The sequence below is a fragment of the Thermobia domestica genome, chromosome 16 (genome assembly GCF_964235325.1).
Source record: "Thermobia domestica chromosome 16, izTheDome1.hap1.1, whole genome shotgun sequence".
Lineage (NCBI taxonomy): Eukaryota > Metazoa > Arthropoda > Insecta > Zygentoma > Lepismatidae > Thermobia > Thermobia domestica.
Genome location: NC_137469.1, coordinates 152,227,260 through 152,246,532, shown reverse-complemented (window position 1 = coordinate 152,246,532; position 19,273 = coordinate 152,227,260). Strand labels below are relative to the sequence as shown.

General features: G+C 37.0%; 1 protein-coding gene across 2 annotated transcripts in view; it reads right to left on the bottom strand.

Moving 5' to 3' along the window:
- LOC145673474 (nardilysin-like) overlaps positions 1-19,273 on the bottom strand; it is a 276,674-nt gene that overhangs the window by 240,818 nt on the left and 16,583 nt on the right. For both annotated transcript variants that reach the window (XM_081743202.1, XM_081743203.1), the window contains exon 2: positions 3,236-3,351. In XM_081743202.1, coding sequence (XP_081599328.1) covers positions 3,236-3,351 — 116 coding nt within the window. The remainder of the gene's footprint in view (positions 1-3,235; positions 3,352-19,273) is intronic.

The window sequence follows — 19,273 nt, the reverse complement described above, 5'->3', positions numbered from 1 at the left end:
GTAACCAGGAAACTTCTGTCGCTTTCTCACCCACCACCTTCGAACATCGATATGTCACCTACGACGTACCTCGAAGATCAAAAATAGTTCCCATCTGCATTGACGACCTTCTGTTAAAGTTCTGGAAGGCCATAGATTCCATCGCGGTAGAACTTGGTGGGCTGTGAAGCGAAGAAAGTATCAAGTGCATTTTGCACCTCTATCAGGGATTTGAACCTGCGTCCTCTAAGGTAACTGTCCACGGAATGGAACAAGTGATAATCAAACGCTACAATGTCCAGGGAGTATGGCGGATGCAATAACGTTTCCCATCCAAGGCGTAGAATTGTGTCCCAGGTCATACTAGCCAAGTGGGGCTTAGCGTTGTCCTGTAACAGGAGGACCCCTTTGCGATTCAGAAGTGCTGGCTCCAGAGTTTTGAGTTTTTCTTGAACACGGATCAACTGATGACAGTACACATTTCGATTGATGCTCTAACCAGCTGGAAGCAGTTCCCGATGCACGATGCGACGAGCAGTCCACAAAACATACGGGAGGACCTTCTGGTGCAATGCTGGTTTCGGCTGTTTTGCAACCGGTTCATGGGAAGCTAACCAATGATGAGGGCGCCGTGGACCTTCGTACAGGACCCACTTCTCATCACATGTCAACACTCTGCCCAGAAATGTCTCCTTCCTCAGACGAGACAGCAAAGAAACACAGGTGTCTGCTCGCGTTGCCTTCTCTCCCAGAGTCAAATCATATGAAAACCATCGACCCAACTTGTAGTGCTTCCCAAGTTGATATAGGTGTTGCTGAATGGTTTCTCCATTCACATTGAATTGTAGTCCAAGTTCCTCACATGTCTGGCCACTGTTCGCCTCGATTGCTGCATGAAGATCTTCATTTTGTGTATGCGTGGATCCTCCGGCACGTGGTGCGTCTTCGAGTGTTTCGTCATCGTCCTTAAACTTGTTAAACCACCGCTGCACTGTCCGCGTAGTCACGACACCATCACCAAAGGTCTGGCATATCTTCCGCCACGCAGAAGCGGCGTTTGACCCCAGTTTGAACTCGTACAGATCCCCTTATGACGCTCTGTGGAGGTCCCATGTCACTCTGTCCTTACGCAGATTCACGGTGTTACTGAACTGCCACAAGCAGGTAGTATGTTGGATATACTGTACCAGCACCAACAACTGACCTTCGCCTTATCTCCATTCGCATTCAATTCCCGGTGTGAGGGCCAATGGAACATATATATTGTAATGTCCCACGTGGTATTGTGTATAAGCAATACTACACACCAGTGTTTACAAACACACCACATGGTTTAGCAAGAGGATTTCACACACCAGATGGATCTACTATCCCCTGCAGACGACGGACTTCTGGCCCCTCCCACGGAGCAGACGATAACAACGGAGCAGCAGCGCCACCGCCGCCCGAGGACCTCTATAAATTTGCTGGACGACGGCAATTATGTACCAGTTCACTGATGCCCCTCCTATTGTTTGCTTCGGAACATTAGGAGTTACCTAATCCCAGGCCTCTAGTCTGCTTCGGGACTACGCCTTTCCTTTCTCCTGGCCTAACCTCCTTCGGGGCTTTTCGAGAATCCCAACCTCAGCCGCTTAGCCTGCTTCGGGGCTCTGGTCACCTAACCAATTCACTGCTTGCTTCGGAGCTTTGGACCCCTAACTCCACTCTGCCTAGCTTGCTTCGGGGCTTTGCAGAGATCCTGCCTGCGACCTTACGGTCAAAGACTACCTACAACTAACTTTGTAAATTTGGAGAGATTATTTGTATAGTATTTTGTAAAAATACTTTTAATAGTGGAACTTTTATAATAAAAGCTGGTAGTGGAGTCGATTCTGGACAGAAACAATTCAATATGGAACATCAAAATATAAACTAAGTGAACTTCTTTGAAGACACCTCATTTTAAAAATAAAAGGCAGGAAAAAGATAACAGAAATGTCGGTGCTGTCAACTAAGAAATTATTTCTACATAAGAAATAAAAATCTTTCTATGTGCAAAGCTATTCATCAATTACTGTGTATAAAAATGGATTTGTTAAAGGTATTGAGCATCTACTTTCCAGTGGCGGTATGTTTTAATCATTGAAAAACCAGAGATGGAATGCCTTCATCACTGAAAACCACACCACCGCATACCGTCTCACTTCGACCACTGGTTTGATCAGTTCGAGTAAGAGTTAAAACAGTTCCATAAAAAAGAAATTATGATGTTTTTCTAATTAATAAATACTCATATAAACATATGACAGACGCTATTGTATTTGAAATGAGATTAGTCGCAGCGCACATTTTCCTTAATCAATCACAGCAAAACTGGATGATATTCTGGCAAAAGTTGAGCAAGATCGGTATATGAACAGTCACGAATTACCAATGACCTAAACCAATTGGAGAAAGCTGATTACAATAATAAGCTAGACGTCTAGATGCCACACGATCTGACTCAAAAACATTTATTCAATCTATCTTCAAACCTCTACTGAAACGTAACGAACCTTTCTGAAGCAGTTGATCACGAGTGATGAAAAGTGGATAATAATCTATGGCAATATGCGAAATAAATTGTAGTTGAAACGAGAAGCTCCAAAGTTTCTGGCAAAGCCTACAATGATGCCCATGAATGAAGGTGTGTTTTGTGAGATTGGAGGGGCATTGTCCATCACGACCTGCTGGCGCCAGGCAAAACGACAGACTCCGATCTGTACTGTTAACAATTAGCGCTAGTGCACTGAGGAATTCATAAGTAGCGACCGGAACTGGCCAAGGGTGTCGTATACTATGCTGACAACGCCAGACCGCATGCATCTTTAATGACCAGTAAGGAATTGAGAAAACTTACTTTGAATGTTTTAATGCATTTTCCGTATAGTCCAGACCTGGCACTTTCAGACTAACGTATGTTTCAGTCTCTGTAAAACCTTTTCAATGGTATTAAGTTAGTTTTAAAAGAGGCCTCTGAAAATCACGGTCACAATTTTTTGACCAGAAACCACATAAGTTCTACAGCGACGGGACTATGGTGTTGCGAATAAATGGCAAAAGGTCATCGAGCAAAATGGCGTATATATGGTTTCGTAATTTTCCTTCGAAATTACAGTAAAAAAAAAAAAAAAAAAAAAAAAAAAAATAGTCTCAATTTTTGACCTCCAAAAGTTTAATACTTTTTAGACAACCTGACATAACTGTGACAAGGAAAATTACTCTTTTCGCTTACCACTGCCTTCTTCTTCCTCTTCTTCATCTACGTCATCTTCAGAACATGCGTCGTCTTGTGATTCAGGGACATCAGCTATGAGCAGGGCAGTCAAACCGTTTGATAGACGAATGACTCTGTAAACAGTTTTAAAAGAACTATATGATCTTTGCACATAAATGTTTATATTTTTATTTATTTATTTATTTTTAAAAAAGCTCAGTAAAAGAAACCTATTTTATAATGTAAAATAGTGTGTGGTGTAAAACAATCTAAATTCTTGCGAGATTAATATTTCCGAAATGAACATCATGTATTTAATCTCCAATCTTATTTTGTGTACGAAAAAGAACATGGTACGAAGTGTAAAGATGCACATAGGGACTTAAGCCAATACATCAAAACATGCTCGGCTGTTTACAATTTCTCCGATGCATACTAAAACTTAAACAAGCTTCGGCTTCTGGGTTACCAATATATCTTGTTGGTTTTCTCACCAAAAGCACTACCAATACCCTATAGGTCAATTTGTACGGCAATTAATTATTTTCCTTTCCATTTTCGTGTTAATATCAATCCGATTTGCACAATAAGTGAACCCCGTTGGTCCCAATTTAAAAGTGCCATTGTCAGGAATTTTTTTAATTATTTTCTTTAGTGAACGATTTCTGAGGTGTGGAAACTTCATAGAATAGTACAATAGCAAAAACTTGAGCATTTTAGATCAGAAAACAAATCATGATTATCGGTCTATAATTTGATTTACAGAGTTTAGTTTAATGACCCCTTTAAACGCGAAACCTATATGAGAAAATCTTATTTCGTCATATTTAAATGCAGGAAATACCCGAGTTCTGTATACAGAAGTAAAACATGAAATATCAACTGAACACTTTTCCAATTGTTAAGTTTCGCAGCTATTGGAACTACTAGCTTCAATGACTAAAGATTCATTTTTCGTTCTTTGCATTTTCTATCTCAGTATTACGTTACGTATTCCATTTTACATCTATTTTAAGGATAAGGTCACAAGTTTTATCTTTTCCACTGCAGAGAATTAGTTGTTCTCCCACGCCTTCGGCTTGCTATATGCTACAGATTAAAATTGCGCTTAATTAAAAGTTCTATTTTTAAATTTAAAAAAAGTCTGCTTACCAACTAACTTGTGGTTACACAACAATGTCCAAATACATATAATGTCGCGGCCACCGAAAAACGTCCCTTACCCATACTCTTAGTAAGAAACAGCCCCTTCCGCAAGCATGACCACAAGTGACCACAAAAGTGTTTTCTGCACGTGCTGAGGGACAAGGTTTACATTTTTTCTTGAAAATTATCTGGACACCATATGTTCTTTTTCTAGAGAAAGCCATTGAGAAAACCATAGTAGAAACATATTGACTCGTGAATTGTGTAATAAAAAGTGATATAAGAAAATGTTAAATGATAGAGTGCCAACAACATAATTCAAATATTGCGAAAATACCGGAGCTGAACACGAATTATTTATGAGTTTTTAAAAAGATATACTTACATACACTATTATATTTTAAAAAATTAAAAAGATTATACCTAAAGTGACTTACTCATCAATACCTTACTCAAAAGGGAGTTCAATTTTTTTTTTTTTTTCTTCTACGAATAGAATATATCATAAATCATAAGTTAAGAACATGGAACTACGGAATAAATTCTTCATTAAAATTAACCGAAAACACATTTCAACGATTTTGAAAACTTCGCTCCTATAGGAGAAAAGAGGGGGTTTGTATTAATATTCAAATTTCAGATTATTTGTTCAGAAAATGCCGAATGTGAGGATTTGCTTAAGGCGTAAAATTCAACACATACACTTCTCATTAAAAATTACAGACCGCGATCATCGGGCTTTTTTTAAAATTCCATTCTTGAGAAGGAGAAATGGGGTCAATTTCTATAATATTATAATTTTAATTTTATTAAAGAAATGTCCTCAGGTAATTAGAAACAAACATTAGTGCAAACTGTCAGGAAAATTGCAAATTTGATTAGCACTCGATTGATAAAACTGTCAGTACCGAAACTTAAAATAAAATTGAAAACAGGCTGTTGAGAATGATATGTGTAAATATTTTACTTTTGTATTGAAATCAATGTAATTCAATTGAGTACAAAATATCTTACATGAAAACGTATCCTAAGGTTAATGACGTGGGCTGGGTCTATGGCTTCATCATTGAAGCCAATCAACTGGTGATATTAAATAAATGTTGTTTAGAATTATTTTATATTATTCCGATAGGTGATCTCCTTTGATTAAAGTAAATTCACTGGTTTTGGGACGCGCAAAAACGATTTAACTCAGCCTTAACTAGTGTTGTCCACGAGACGAAACGTCTTGTTAAGTTTGAAGATGTCTTGTCGCGATTCTCAAATAATTCTTTATCCTCTGATATCGAAAATTTTCTCATTTTTTAAGTAATTTTATATCCTTGACTTTTGAAAGTAATGTACATCAATTTTTGCACTTAGTAATAACAAAATTAAATGCTTTATGGAGGCAAAATTAAATGCTAAATATTGAATAATTAGCATTAATTAAAAAAAAAATACATATCGCCCAGGTTTCTTAACCAATGTTCATATCGAAACCAGACCCTAGCTAGGAGTAGCTAGGGGTTGAGCACCCTTCGACCACCTTCAGCCTCCTGAAACTTTCATACTTTGTTTCCTCTGCTTTGTTCCACTTCCAAGTACACGATTCCTCTATTTGTTACTTGACTTCTCTGGCCAGAAGGATCAGGTTGCTTATCATCTGGTACCACCGAAAGAAATTAGACATTTCCAATCAGCGAGAAAATACGCAGACAATACTAGCAAAGTAAAGAACTCAAACTTATGAACTGACAACTGTTGAAAAACATTGGTGGTCACTTCACTTCTTTCTCTTCGTTTCTTTAATTTTCAAAACAATACAAAAAAAAAAGTTTTAGCTTTTAGCCCTTTTATGTGTGTTGCTATTCAATCTTGGATGAAGACGTAAGTCATACTGTCTTTGTTTTCTTTCTTTATATATAAACTTCAAAAAATTCATGCTTAAATTTACAAATATATGATTCATTTTATTATGGTTTGCAAAAATCGAAAAACTATAAAGGGAAAAAAGGAAAATCACCCTATTACCTGCCTAAGTTGTAAACTATAGCGCCAAAAGTTAGGCTCTTCAGAAATTGAGAATAAATATTTACCTTTTAAGTGCATAAATTTTTCCCCTTTCCATACTTTTTTTTCTTTATAAAAATGTCATCCTGAAGAAAATAGAATCCGTTTAAAACAATGAGATTCTTCGTTAGCTCATTTTCCCTACAGGTCTTTTATGGGCAATAAATAAACATATCACTTTATCGAAAACTTTCGAATACTATCATAATGCAAGTTGGGCCTAGGATGAACTAAAAATTAAGTTTTTACTTCTGCTGTTCCCATATGATAATCTGGAATGGAAACCTTCAAACAGAGAGAAACAAGTTCATTCAGTTTAGAAAAAATGAAATGAAATTTTTGAGTTTTACGTCCCACGGTTATGCCGGTTAGGCTAAAGGAGACGGTGATGATGAGAGATGAATGAAATGGTGGAATGAAGAAAGTGGGAGGAAACGGGAGAACCCCGAGAAAACCCACGCACACGGTGTTTGTCCACCACAAAGTTCACTTGGCGGGAGCAGGGTTTGAATCATTCAGTTTAGAAATCTGGCAGCATTGACTCCTTCGCGACTTCCAGTGTAGTTTGCGGTTGCTAAGCCATAGGGGGTAGAGGGAAGTCTTTCTTCTTCCAGGAAAAATAGCCGTTTATCCATGACCCTGAGATTATGGTTTGTTAATAGTAGTATGCTTCATGAAGCCTTAAATATTACACTGTCTTAAAAGTAAAGGGAAGTTTATATACTGTGTACAGTTTCATGTGGCTTAGTTACTAGATTATATTGTACTTGACATATACAATTTCCAACTTGTTTACATTTGATACGGCAATCAAAGCACGACCAGCATAACCACTACCCTTTTTCAAGTAGAGGCAGGCAAACAATGTAGGCAGCGGAGCGACGACTGTTAACTACATATTACAAATTAGCGCTATTCACAGAGTAAGACATTTCCCCTTCATAATAAGGATTGTATCACCAGTTTATACTTTTTCCTTTGCCTCATACATGTTAGCGATCTCATTTTCTGATTTCGGTTATTTACACAATCGAAACGAATTCAATACTCAAACTTAGAGTACATCTATAAGTACTAGTTGCAATAGAGTAATACGATCAAAGACAGAACCTGTTCCTCGGACGCTGAATTCGTATCAGAAAGCCATTACTCGCTACTCCTTTCTGTTTTAGTTATATGGCGATAATAGTTGAAACCAAAAATCATTTATTTCAACCACTTCCGGTTTGACTAGAAAGTTGAGGGGGAGATAAAACCCTATCCTTGGGACGTTGAATCGAGTAAAAGAAAAACACTTCTCGATATCTCTTATAGGCTTTTGCTCTATGAAAATTGAAACCAGAAGTACTAGAAAATTCAACCACCTCCGGCTCGATATAGTCTTGCGGGTTGTAATGATATATACTTGAGATCCTGTGTCGACTGCAAAAACTGTTTGTCCGTATCTAATACCATTTCTGTTCTATGGTGTTAAATTCTGAAACCGAAAAAGCTAATTTGAACCACTCTAGGTTTGAACAGAGGTTTAACGGAAAAGATGGAACCTATTGTTGGCAATCTGAATCGACTGCAAAAAACCGCATTTCGATATCTCTTTACCATTTTTGCTCCCTACAAATTAACATTAAAACTGAATGTAATAATAATTTTGGTAGATTGTTGTAGATAATCATGTTATGTCGTCTTGAGACGCTGAATTGTTTGTAAAAAAGAGACCGCTTCTCGCTTCTGTTACAATTTACGCTCTGTGGCGTTAAACATTGGAAAAAGAAATGACTAATTTGAACCATTTCATGTTTGAAGAGAGGGTTTAATGGAGCAGATTGAACCTATTTTTGACACACTTAATCGATTGCAAAAGTCCACATCTTGATAGCATTTCCATTTATGCTCTACGAAAATAAGTAGTGAGACTAGAATTGTAAATTTGAACCACTTCTGGTTTTGCTATACTGTTGTGCATAATCATGGTAAGTTGTCTTGAAACGCTAAATCGTTTACAAAGCGCGCTTCTAGCTATTTATTCCTATTTTTGTTCTCTGATGATAAACGTTGAAACCAGACTGTCAATTTGAACCACTTCCAGTTTCGGTAGATCTTGTGAACAGCCATGGTATGTTGTTTTGAAACGCTGAATCGTTTCCAAAGAACTGCATCTCGCTATCTGTTTCTGTTTTCATTTTATGGCGATAAACGTTGAAACCGGAAATGGATAATCTGAACCACTTCCTCATGTTTGAATAGAGAGTTAACGGAGGAAATGAAAGCTATTCTTTGGACTCTTAATCTACTGCAGGAAATCACTTGTCGACAGGCGGACGAACAAAGTCATTTTATAAGACTTCTGACACGCATAACATAGTTTGGAAGTCTAAAATTGGTTACATTTTATGCAAAAGTATGATCTGAACAAGTAAGCTGGCTTCCATATCAGTGCTGAAACTAGAAGATTTGTACCACTTTCGATTTGAATGGAATGAGGTGGAAATTAAATCCATTCTTGGGACTTTCAAGATCAATTGTGGCTAGCTCTTAACGTTTTCCTTCCATGGAGGTCGATGCTGAAACAGAAAGTAGCAATTTTTTCTGATTTCTGGTTTTAATAGAGGAATATGAGGAATGGAATCTATTTTTGGGACACTGAGTCCATTTCAGAAGCCATTTATCCTTCTTTATTACAGTTTTTATTCTATGGGATCAACGTTGAAACAGCAAATAACTGGTTTCTATCACTTTCGTTTTGAATAGAGAGTAAAGAAAAGAAATATACTCTATTCTTGCGATCTTGAATTCACATTAAAATAACATGTTACCATTTTGCTCCTGTGTGTTCATTGTTGAACCCGGAAATAGTAATTTCTACCGTCTCTGCTTCAATAGAGGGAGATGAAACCTATTCTTGGGACGATGTATACACATCAAAGAAATATTTCCTAATTCCCTTAATGTTTTTGCTATATGCAGCTCAATATTGTAACCGAAGATGGTAGTAAACCACTTCCGATTTTGATTGGGTTAAAGGTTGAAGTGAAACCTCCTTTAGGACGCTGAATCTATTTCAAGAAACAGTATCTCGCTATCTATTATCGTTTCCATTATATAGTGATCAACGTGGAAATTGAAGTGGTTGATTTATACAACTTCCAGTTTGATTCCAGGGTTAAAAGAGAGCAAGAGTGCTTGCAGTTAGTACGGAGTAAGAGCTTCGATTTAATATGGACCATAAACACTTTATATTATAGTTCTTGGCTCTATGGCCCAATAGTTCAATGTACATCACAGATACGTGAATGTAGCTGTACAAATGGAAGCTTCATGAGCATATTATATTATTTTCTGTGCGGGAGTCAGTAGAATCAAGAGTACACGAGATTTATTTAGTTTCCTCACCTTTTCTATTACAAATGTACCAAATGTTTTTATAAAGATTATTGTGGGGCTTGATGGGTGTCCGGGAGACACTCCAGCCCAAAGCAGCCAGAGAGAGGTAGGACGGTTGATCAATCCCAACGCAGACTATGCCGTCGGAGGTCTTGCGGCATCTTTTATATCCTCTTCGTGGGTAGTAATGGCGTTGCTGTTCTTCAGTCACGTGTTGACGCCATGGTAACTGTGTCGCCTGCTTCTGTTTTCATCATACACATGGAGCTGGCGATCATGTGGAAGGAATATTACACTCATCCCCCAGGTGAGGGTAAGAAACAAATTTTGATTTTTTTTTGACGAAGTAAGATTGTTGATAGAATGAGGGGCACTGTGGAAAAATAAAATGCATTCTGGAACATTATTTTAATACACTATAATTCACTGAAAGACACTTTGTATCACTGTGGTCCAAAATACTGTTTCACTGTGGTAAAAAAAAAAAAAAAAAAAAAAAACTGTATTAAGTAACTTGTAGTGAAAATAAATCTAAAAGTGATTATGTACACTTTGTCCCCAAGAACCAAGCAGGATCTGCGATAGTGCATCCTTTCACCAAGGTCGGGTCGCGCTATTCCTGATGTAGTTAACAGATATAAACCAGACCGCTAATTGTAGGTGTCTCACTAAAAGGTATAGTCTGTGGCAAGTCACTTACCGCAATCTGAGAAGCTTCCATCTCCACGGTCTTTAGCTAACCTCTTCGTCTTCACGTACAATTTTTATTTTGATATTGTCCATCAATGATATTGTCCTTCTCCCTCTCTTTCCTCCCATCATATCCTCTCTTACGCCCCTCATTATAAGTGCCTTCTTAGCTAATGTCCCAACCAGTTCCTCTTCTCAATATCTAAACTCGCTCTTTTCTTCCCCACCATTTCTAACATCCTCTCTTTTCCGCTCGACCTAGCCAATTCTCTCAATTCTTCGCCACACTCACATTTCGAAAGCTCCAGTCGTTTTTCACCATTTTTATGTAATGTCCACGTTTTTACCCCATACAGTACAATACTACATACGAAGCATTTTATGCGTCTTTTTCTAAACTCTTTATTCAAGGTGCGTCTTTTTCTTCCTTTTAAAGTCCTTTCAGCATTCCTATCCTTGTTTTTATTTTACGTTCGCACTAAATATCGTCATTAATAATACTACCAACGCACAGTGCGTCGACCAATGGACAAAAATGAGAAAAGAAACAATGTTCTTCGACTTGTAAATACCACGGAATAAAGCACAAATGATTCACAAGATAGAAATCCCTAGCCACAAACTGATGACAACCCGTCAGCCTACAGAGTGCGCGCGCAAAGTTACCACATTAGACCGATCCGAGTCAAGATGACACTCTTACAGATAACGATTTGCATGCACAACTACTATATTAGACCGACCTGAGTCATTATATCCGCAGCGATCGCACTGGTGTTTCAGACCAAAGCGAAAGGTGAGACTTTTTGTCAGTAGTGGTAAGTTGTAGCACAGGTACGTTCTTTCCTTTACGACGAACGAATGGTAATCATTTTTTACTATTATATTTGGAATATCTAAAAAACGCCTAAACATGTCTTGAGATCTCTGCAGGAATATCTTCCTTTAATGATTTCCTCTGGATTCAGCAATAGTGTGTGTGCAAGTGTCCGCAATCGTGACTGTAATTAGTGAAATTGCGAAAGAAGATGCCATGAAAAACAAGGACATTTATGAGACATGAATAATAACCACCAGTGCTAGTCGGAAGAAAGCGGAAACTATGCAGGCTATTTGTAATCGTTATAAACTTGAAGACGCCACAGAAGATGTGTACAACAGTTTAGAGAAATTTAGTAAGTTATTAATATGAACTTCAGCAAAAACAAAATGGAGGATGTCGCACAGAGTTTGGTCGGTTTTCCTAGCTAAAAATAAAGAGTGGTTTGATCGTACATGTACACTTTCGCACTATGTCCCAACAGTGATAACTGCTCGGTATCACGTGAAGACCGATGTAGCTTGCTCTACTCGCGGTAGAACCAGTAAACAGTTTGCAGAGTGCTCAGTAAAAACAAAGAAAATGCGCTTAGACCCTCTTGTAGCAACTAAATCAGCAGAGAAGCTTGCCTTTGCTGCCAAAGAAGCAGCACCGAAATTAAATACACCAAGAAATGACGAATAGTCCAAAGGATTGTCAGTTATGCGCAAGAAGCTTTAGAATCCCTCCACAAAGTCTTCTGTCACACTAGGCTACATCTTATACGGAAAACTTCTCTCTTCAATACTTATTTAAACCTGATGAAGCATATGCTTATTCTATCTGACCCTATTGTCTCCTCCAAAATACAGATTCACGCAAAGAAAAGGACAGATACGGATCTGAAAAGTTTTTTAAAACTGATGCTTTTGATGCTGTCCAGCTTCATAATTCTGTCGCTATGGAATTCGATAACTTAGACAGTGATGGTACTAACTGATCTTAAAAAAAAACTCTAGAACTGTTTAAGTCATTTCATGCACTGCTTTTCATTATATTTTAGTGTTATGTAGTTTTGAGTTATATGGATTCGTGTTTACGAGTACCGTAAACAGTAAGGGCCTTATGCAGAGTCGTTTTGACGTGTGTTTAGCGTCATACTAAAGGCCTGACTACTGCAGGAAACATATGTTAGTTGAACTCTTTAGTACGACACTAATCACGCGTCAGAGCTACTCTGCATAAGGCCTTAAATGTCTAACATAGTTTTTTTACGTCCATGAACAGGATATTATTTTCTATATAAGTACAGTTGTCAAGTTCGATATCTTCAAGAAGAACTTTGCTTCAGTCTAAGTGACCAAAGAACGCCTTGTTACACAATAAACATGTGATAAAAGCTTCAGTATGATTTGTTTTATTTTTTTCCATTACTCCCATATGCTCGACGCACTGTGCAACGTATCGAAAACTTGTCACCTGCTCTATTTTTTCCCTTCTTACTTTTGACACTGACCCCTTCGTTCCAATAAGCATGGTTTTTGTCTTTGTAACATCTATGTTCATCCCATATTTTTCATAGCCCTTCCTCAAGTTTCAATCTTATTGATTTTCTTTTCGGATTCCGCAACAAGTGTCATATCCTCTGCAAAATGTATACTCCTAATTATTCTAACTGCTACCGAAATGCCGTTTTCATTACGCAGGCTCTTTTTCCCTATATTAAATAATGATGGCGTGAGACAACATACCTATCGAACTCCCCTTCCAACTGCACCTTCCTTTGTCATTTCCTTCCTTATTCCAACACTTACTTGTTAGTTCATATGCAAGTTTCTTACGAGCTTTCGATCTTTCCATTCCAACTTAACCTTCTTTAGAACTCCCAACAATTCCCAATTCATACGATTAAAAGCTTTTTTTCTAGATCAATAAATACAACATACACCTCTTTCACTTTTTCTATAAACCTTTCACAGATTATCTTAATAATTTAATATGCATCTCTTCTGCCTTTATCTCACCTGAACCCGAACTGTTCTCTTCAACGTTTTCATTTGTTCTTTCATATAACCTTCTGTTCGGTATTCGGAGCAAAATTTTTGCTGCATGAAATATGAGACAAATAGTACTAAAATCCTCACATCTCTTTAAGTTCGATTTCTTAGCCATCGGTATCATTATGTTCTTCAGGAATTATTTTGACCACTCTCCTGTTTCATATATTTCATTGCAGAGTCGGAACAATTCTTCTTTGCCCTTGTTTCTCATATTTTTAATTAACTCGATTGGTATATTATCTACTCCGATTGCCTTTACATTCCTAATCACAGTTATAGCTTTTTCAAACTCATTGTGAAGAATATTAAACCTTTTACCACCCTCGCGTACTCCATTTTCTACTGCAATATTTAGGCCACATACTCCCATGTTAAGTTCTCAACATATTTTTTCCGTTTTCCTTAGACTTGATTTCTCTCGCTGACTACCTTCCCATTCTTATTTTCTACTGCCATCGTAACACGGGGAGACACGGTGTCTGTGTTAGAGCGCTTACGTCTGGTGCTTAGGGTTTTTGGTTCGATTCCCGGACAAGTAAGTTTGTGGTGGGCAACATCGTGTCCGTGGGTTTTTCTCGGGGTCCTCCTGTTTCATCACACATTCTCGTTTTACCAACTCTTCTATCATCATTTACTTGCCTTATTCATTCGTCTCTCTTAGCCTAAAGAACATAATCATGAGACGTTAAACTGGTCAGTTCATTTTAATTTTCTTTCTAATTCTTTTATGTCCTTGTACTTTCTTTTGTAAAACTCTTCCCTTACTCTGTTTGTTTCCCTTCGTAATTCGCTGTTTAACTTCCTTTACATCTTTAGCCCTCTTCTGTATCAATTTGTTTCCATGTCTTCTTTTCCTTAATTTTCTGCAACATCTGTTCAGCAACTCATCGTTCCCAGCAACCCAAGACACGTAGTTCAGTAATTACTGGTAATAATTGGATGATTTTATTTTTATTATTATTTAAAAGTGCTCAGAGTATATTTTTGGTTCTGCTATAAAAAGCAGGAATTACAATCCAACAAGGGTAGTTCGTAAACAGTGGAAAATTGAGTAGTTCAAATGAAGGAAGTTCGAAATTTATTTTCCGTATGAGAAAATATGAGAACGCGCTTTTTTTTTTTTTTTTTTTTTTCGCATATGGGTACACTAGAATATTATATGGAATTTTACATTTTACAAAAAAGTGTTTGACTGAAATAATTGTATGATATATATAAATAATATGAAAAATTAATCAATTGCATAGTTAATTATTACATACTGGCTTCTCTCTCTTTTGGTAAGTCATGTTGAAGCAAAGATGTTTTCTATCACCATCATTCCTTAGGGAAGGAATTTGTGGTAGCGTGCTGAGGCACAAGTAAGAGGCGGCGGATTGAGTTTCAGAAGAACATCTTTCAAACTAACATTACACTTTTCTTTTTCAGCTGGCCATTTAAAGGAAGTTGCACGTAAATGAGGAATCATAAAGGACACTGTAATTTTGAAGATTAAACGTTGTTGCGTAATGTTTATAGAGCCCACCTATATCGTCACATGCACTTTTCCGTGTCCCGTGGCCGAGAAGATCCATTTCTCTTGACTGAATCGTCTTGGAAAAGTTTTACAAGCTCATACAGCTGGAATCTGTTTTTAAAATGAGAAGCTGCTCCATCTGAAATATAAATTATGAGCAATTCATTGTACGAGTCGGTGATTTCATTAATTTCTTGATGTATCGGTTTGATTGCACAAAGTGGATGAGCACTATCATGGTGCAAATCATTGCTCACTACCACATAACTTTTTATGTTGCCATTGAAGTACATTACACAAGTAAATATAGATATCTGTGAATTGTACCAATGATAATTTTGAATTTCATCTGGCAAAACAACAGACCAGTTCTCGGCAAAATCGAAAAGCAATACCAAGGATTTTTCAAGAAGTGCAGATCTTTTTTATTTCCACTATACTTTATCTCTGGATTTTTCGAATATAGGTATGAGTTATTCCTTTTGAAATCCAGTACTTTACATAATTTAAAAAATCTATTTAGGTTTCCAGTTTCTTTCACAAGATCTCCGCTATCCCATAGTGCATACGTGATTGTGTCAGTATCTTGTATCTCTAAACTTTGTTACGAAATTGCATTTAGTCCTGGACAATTCTCACATTCTTACAACCAACACTTTTCGGTAGGATCGCCACAGACACAGAGTACAGATATGTATCTACCATCTTTAGTTCAGTAAGATTGTTCAGGGATGTACATATCAGATTTATATTGGTACAACAAATACATGTTTGTTTCACTGACTGACATTTAACCCACTTGGGACGTAAAGAGTAAAATTTAGAAATCTTTATTTCGGGATTACCTTCGTTTACCAATATGAAAGCTTCTTTAATGGAGCAGGTCATAAAACGTTTACTCTTTTTCTTTTTCTCGTTTTCATATACAAAAACAACATTCTTTTCATTCGAACTTTGTCTAGAACAGTCTTTACTATCATCTATGTAATATGACAATGCAGTCTCGAGGTAAGTGGTCGATAAAGGGTGTCCTTGGTACGGATATGGCATTGCCCACATACCTTTTTCTTTTTTCACTTTGCGTGACTTATCTATTAGATACTTTGCCGCAGAAGGGATGCGTTCGACGATCATGCGTTTTCGAAAGGTTTCAGGTACAATGCTGAGAAGTTGTACTTTTTCACGATATGGTGATTTCTCTATTGCACAAGTGATGTTGGGAAATCACATTTCACAATTATTGCAACTCTCGGACGAACTTCCTGAGGAACACGATACACTCACACCAAAAGCATCTTGTAATTTTTCAGACGTCAAAAATGCGTTTTCTAATGCTTCTAATTTTCGTTTTGGTATGTGACTCCTCTTTCCTCTTTCACTTGCCGTTTTTTTTTTCTTCACGGGCGACACTTGCGTATCAAGTACACTTATGCTACTATTTGAAGTATCAATCACTGCACTACTTGGGACGAAGATTTGATCTGAAGTCACTGAATTGTCATCTGCAGTCATTTGACCTCTAATAATGATCGCACTATTTGCTTCAATCGAAGCAGCTGATTTCTCGATCTGAGCCTTGCAATAAATAAAACAATTTTTGCACAAGCTATCAGCACTGTTTAGTTGTACTTGTGATCCAAAACAGTTCTGCAATGACTGTACAATATCACCAACAACATTAAAAATTTTCGTGTTACTTTTGTATGTTAGTTTCTTGTATCTTTTTAGATAATCACTGCACTTAACTCTCTTGGTGCTATATTGTGAAGATATATTCCTCATAGCCTGAGAATGGTTCATTCTTTATTTTTAAGTAAAGAAGCGATTGAAAGTTCGAATTGTTTGGATACCAGTTCGTTCATATCCATTTCTCCTAAGGATGTGAGTAGAACAAGGACTTGTATAGTATTCATGGCGTGTCACCTGACATTTGTATTCTTCCTATAACAGAGAAAGAAAAAAAAAAATGTTTAGCTCACAATTATTGTTCCTTGACATTAATAGCAGCTTGTCATTTATATAAAGTGAAAAAGGAGTTGATTGAAAAGTATCGGGAATTTCGTTGAAGAGAACGGTACTAGGGGAGAGTTTGAACGAAAGGTGATGAAGGGTTTTAAGTATTTGAAGAGGGTACGACAAAAGCGCAAGTTTAAAAAAATTAATAAATTTTATGAACTGTTATTTTGAAGTTTTAGAACGAACGGGTGAGATACATTTAAGATACGAAAAATGTCTGTTGGAGAATGGTCAGCGAGATGTTAACATTAAGTATGTATTGAAGATAAATACATTGTCATTCTTTCATAGTTCGAATTAAATCTAAAATGATCTGTTTACAATGAACTTTATTCATAGTGAAGAATTCTTCCTTTTTTTCTGGCGTGGCGCGTGCGATATATGATGACTAGTTTAAAGTTGTGTCGTTTCTTCTTTCTTTATTGTTGCATATCTTAACAAATGTTTTAGACGATCAACATAGATGTTCTGTGTCGAGTTTTACAAATATCTGATACAAATTAGCGTCAATTTTACTGCTGGTCCAAAATATGACTTAGACCAAACTTCCGCAGTCCCTTTCTTTCTGAAGGGGAAAAAAATAAGACCTCTTGATTCGGATAAAAGTCCATGTGTGTATGACGTTTACCAAAATATCGATTTTTTGGTGCTCATGAACTTTTCGTAGATGCACTTTCATGGGTGTTCCTTATTTTGGCTAATGATTCCCTTTTGGTTTATATCTGTGGTTATGTTTTTAATCGGTAATTAGCGTACGTCTTTGGTTCATAACCAAATAATAAAAAGAAGACAGATTTCATAATTCCTGTTTGCATATGTGTATTCAAGGCAAATGTTATGTGCGGTACTCACTGAGCCAATTTTGTTTGATTTTCTTGAACGAAGAACTTTAAAGAATGTTGAAGTACTTTGTTAATTACCTCTACTAGGTCTATGTTGGCATTGTTGACAACTGGACAATATTTAAATTCGAAGTCATACGATTTCTTGAAGTAGACAATCATTCAAAAAGAGTACATCAAATAATTCTACCTGTATTATCTATCATAGAAGAAGGTTTATGCTGTTATTTCAACACTTATACATAAACACTTATTTGATATTCTGTTCAAGATTGTTATGCGTTAAATAAGATGTACCTAATGTTTATTTTTGTCAATATTCTTGTATTAATCAAATATAATAATTTTTAAATATTTTAAAAGGTATATAATACTTAACTAATGTACCCAACATCGAATATTGCTAGAAGTCGTAACACTATAGACAAATACTGATGTTCTACAATAGTAGAACGCGCGACCATTCATGTAACGATGGATGGCGCGACCAATGCAGTGTTAACGGCTGCTTCTGCTGCATTTCCTGCTTCATCACAAGTTAGTGTTATGTATGAAGGAGCGAAAGTATCAACACATGTTACATCCCATACAAGACTCTGTCCCATTTTCCAAGGGATTAAAGTTACTCCGTCCGGTCGTTTCCCATCATTTCGAAGCAATCCTTGTGGCTCTATGATGCTAGGAACATCGACGCTAGCGAGTGCTCGTTTCATTATTTGGTTTAATTCCGTGTGACGTGTGATTTTATCACCACTTCTAATGCAGCTCAAAGCATGTAAACCTTTCTCGTCCACTCGATCTTGGCACGTACATGTGAATGGGTGGCAAACATTTAGTCCCAAGCGTAATGCTACACATATTTTGAAAATATTATCGTCTAAAAAAGGTCCGATTCTTTTTGAAGGTGTAGCTTGTAACCAGGCGCCAGACTCTTTTTTCTGAAGTGCTTTTAGGCGAGCAACGTCAAATGTATTTTGTGAAATTACCTCCTTTCCAGATATCTCGTTTAGTAGGATTTCATCCCATTTTCTTTGTGATTCCTTGGCCTCCGGAATGGCATTATTATAGATGCCTTTCCATAATCCCAATGCTTCCGACAGATGAGGGATTTTCACTTCGTCAACTGAAATTTTCAAAATGTTGGAAACCAGTGACAATACCCCCACAGCAAGAAGACAGAAACGCAGGAAGGCTCAAATCGGATGCTCTTCGAATATTTAAACCACCGAACCGTATTGGTAAACTTGCCTGAGCCCATTCACTTTCATTTAAAACTTGATTTATTATTGATTGTAAAGATGTTTTCAGGGAGTTATCCAACTGAAGAATTTTTGATGGGAGAAGCCATGTGGGAGTGGTTCGCAAAAAGTAAGTTAATTTGGGAACACCTAGACAATTTTTTAGGAGAAAGAAGGCTATATGTGATGGCAGTCCTTTTAATCTATGTGTTATCATTTTTAAACTGTTCAAATGGTTTTCAAATAACTTTCATAGCTATCTTCAAGTAGTGGTGTTCCTAATAACGATAGCTCGTGAGCTTGTATTGTCCGAATT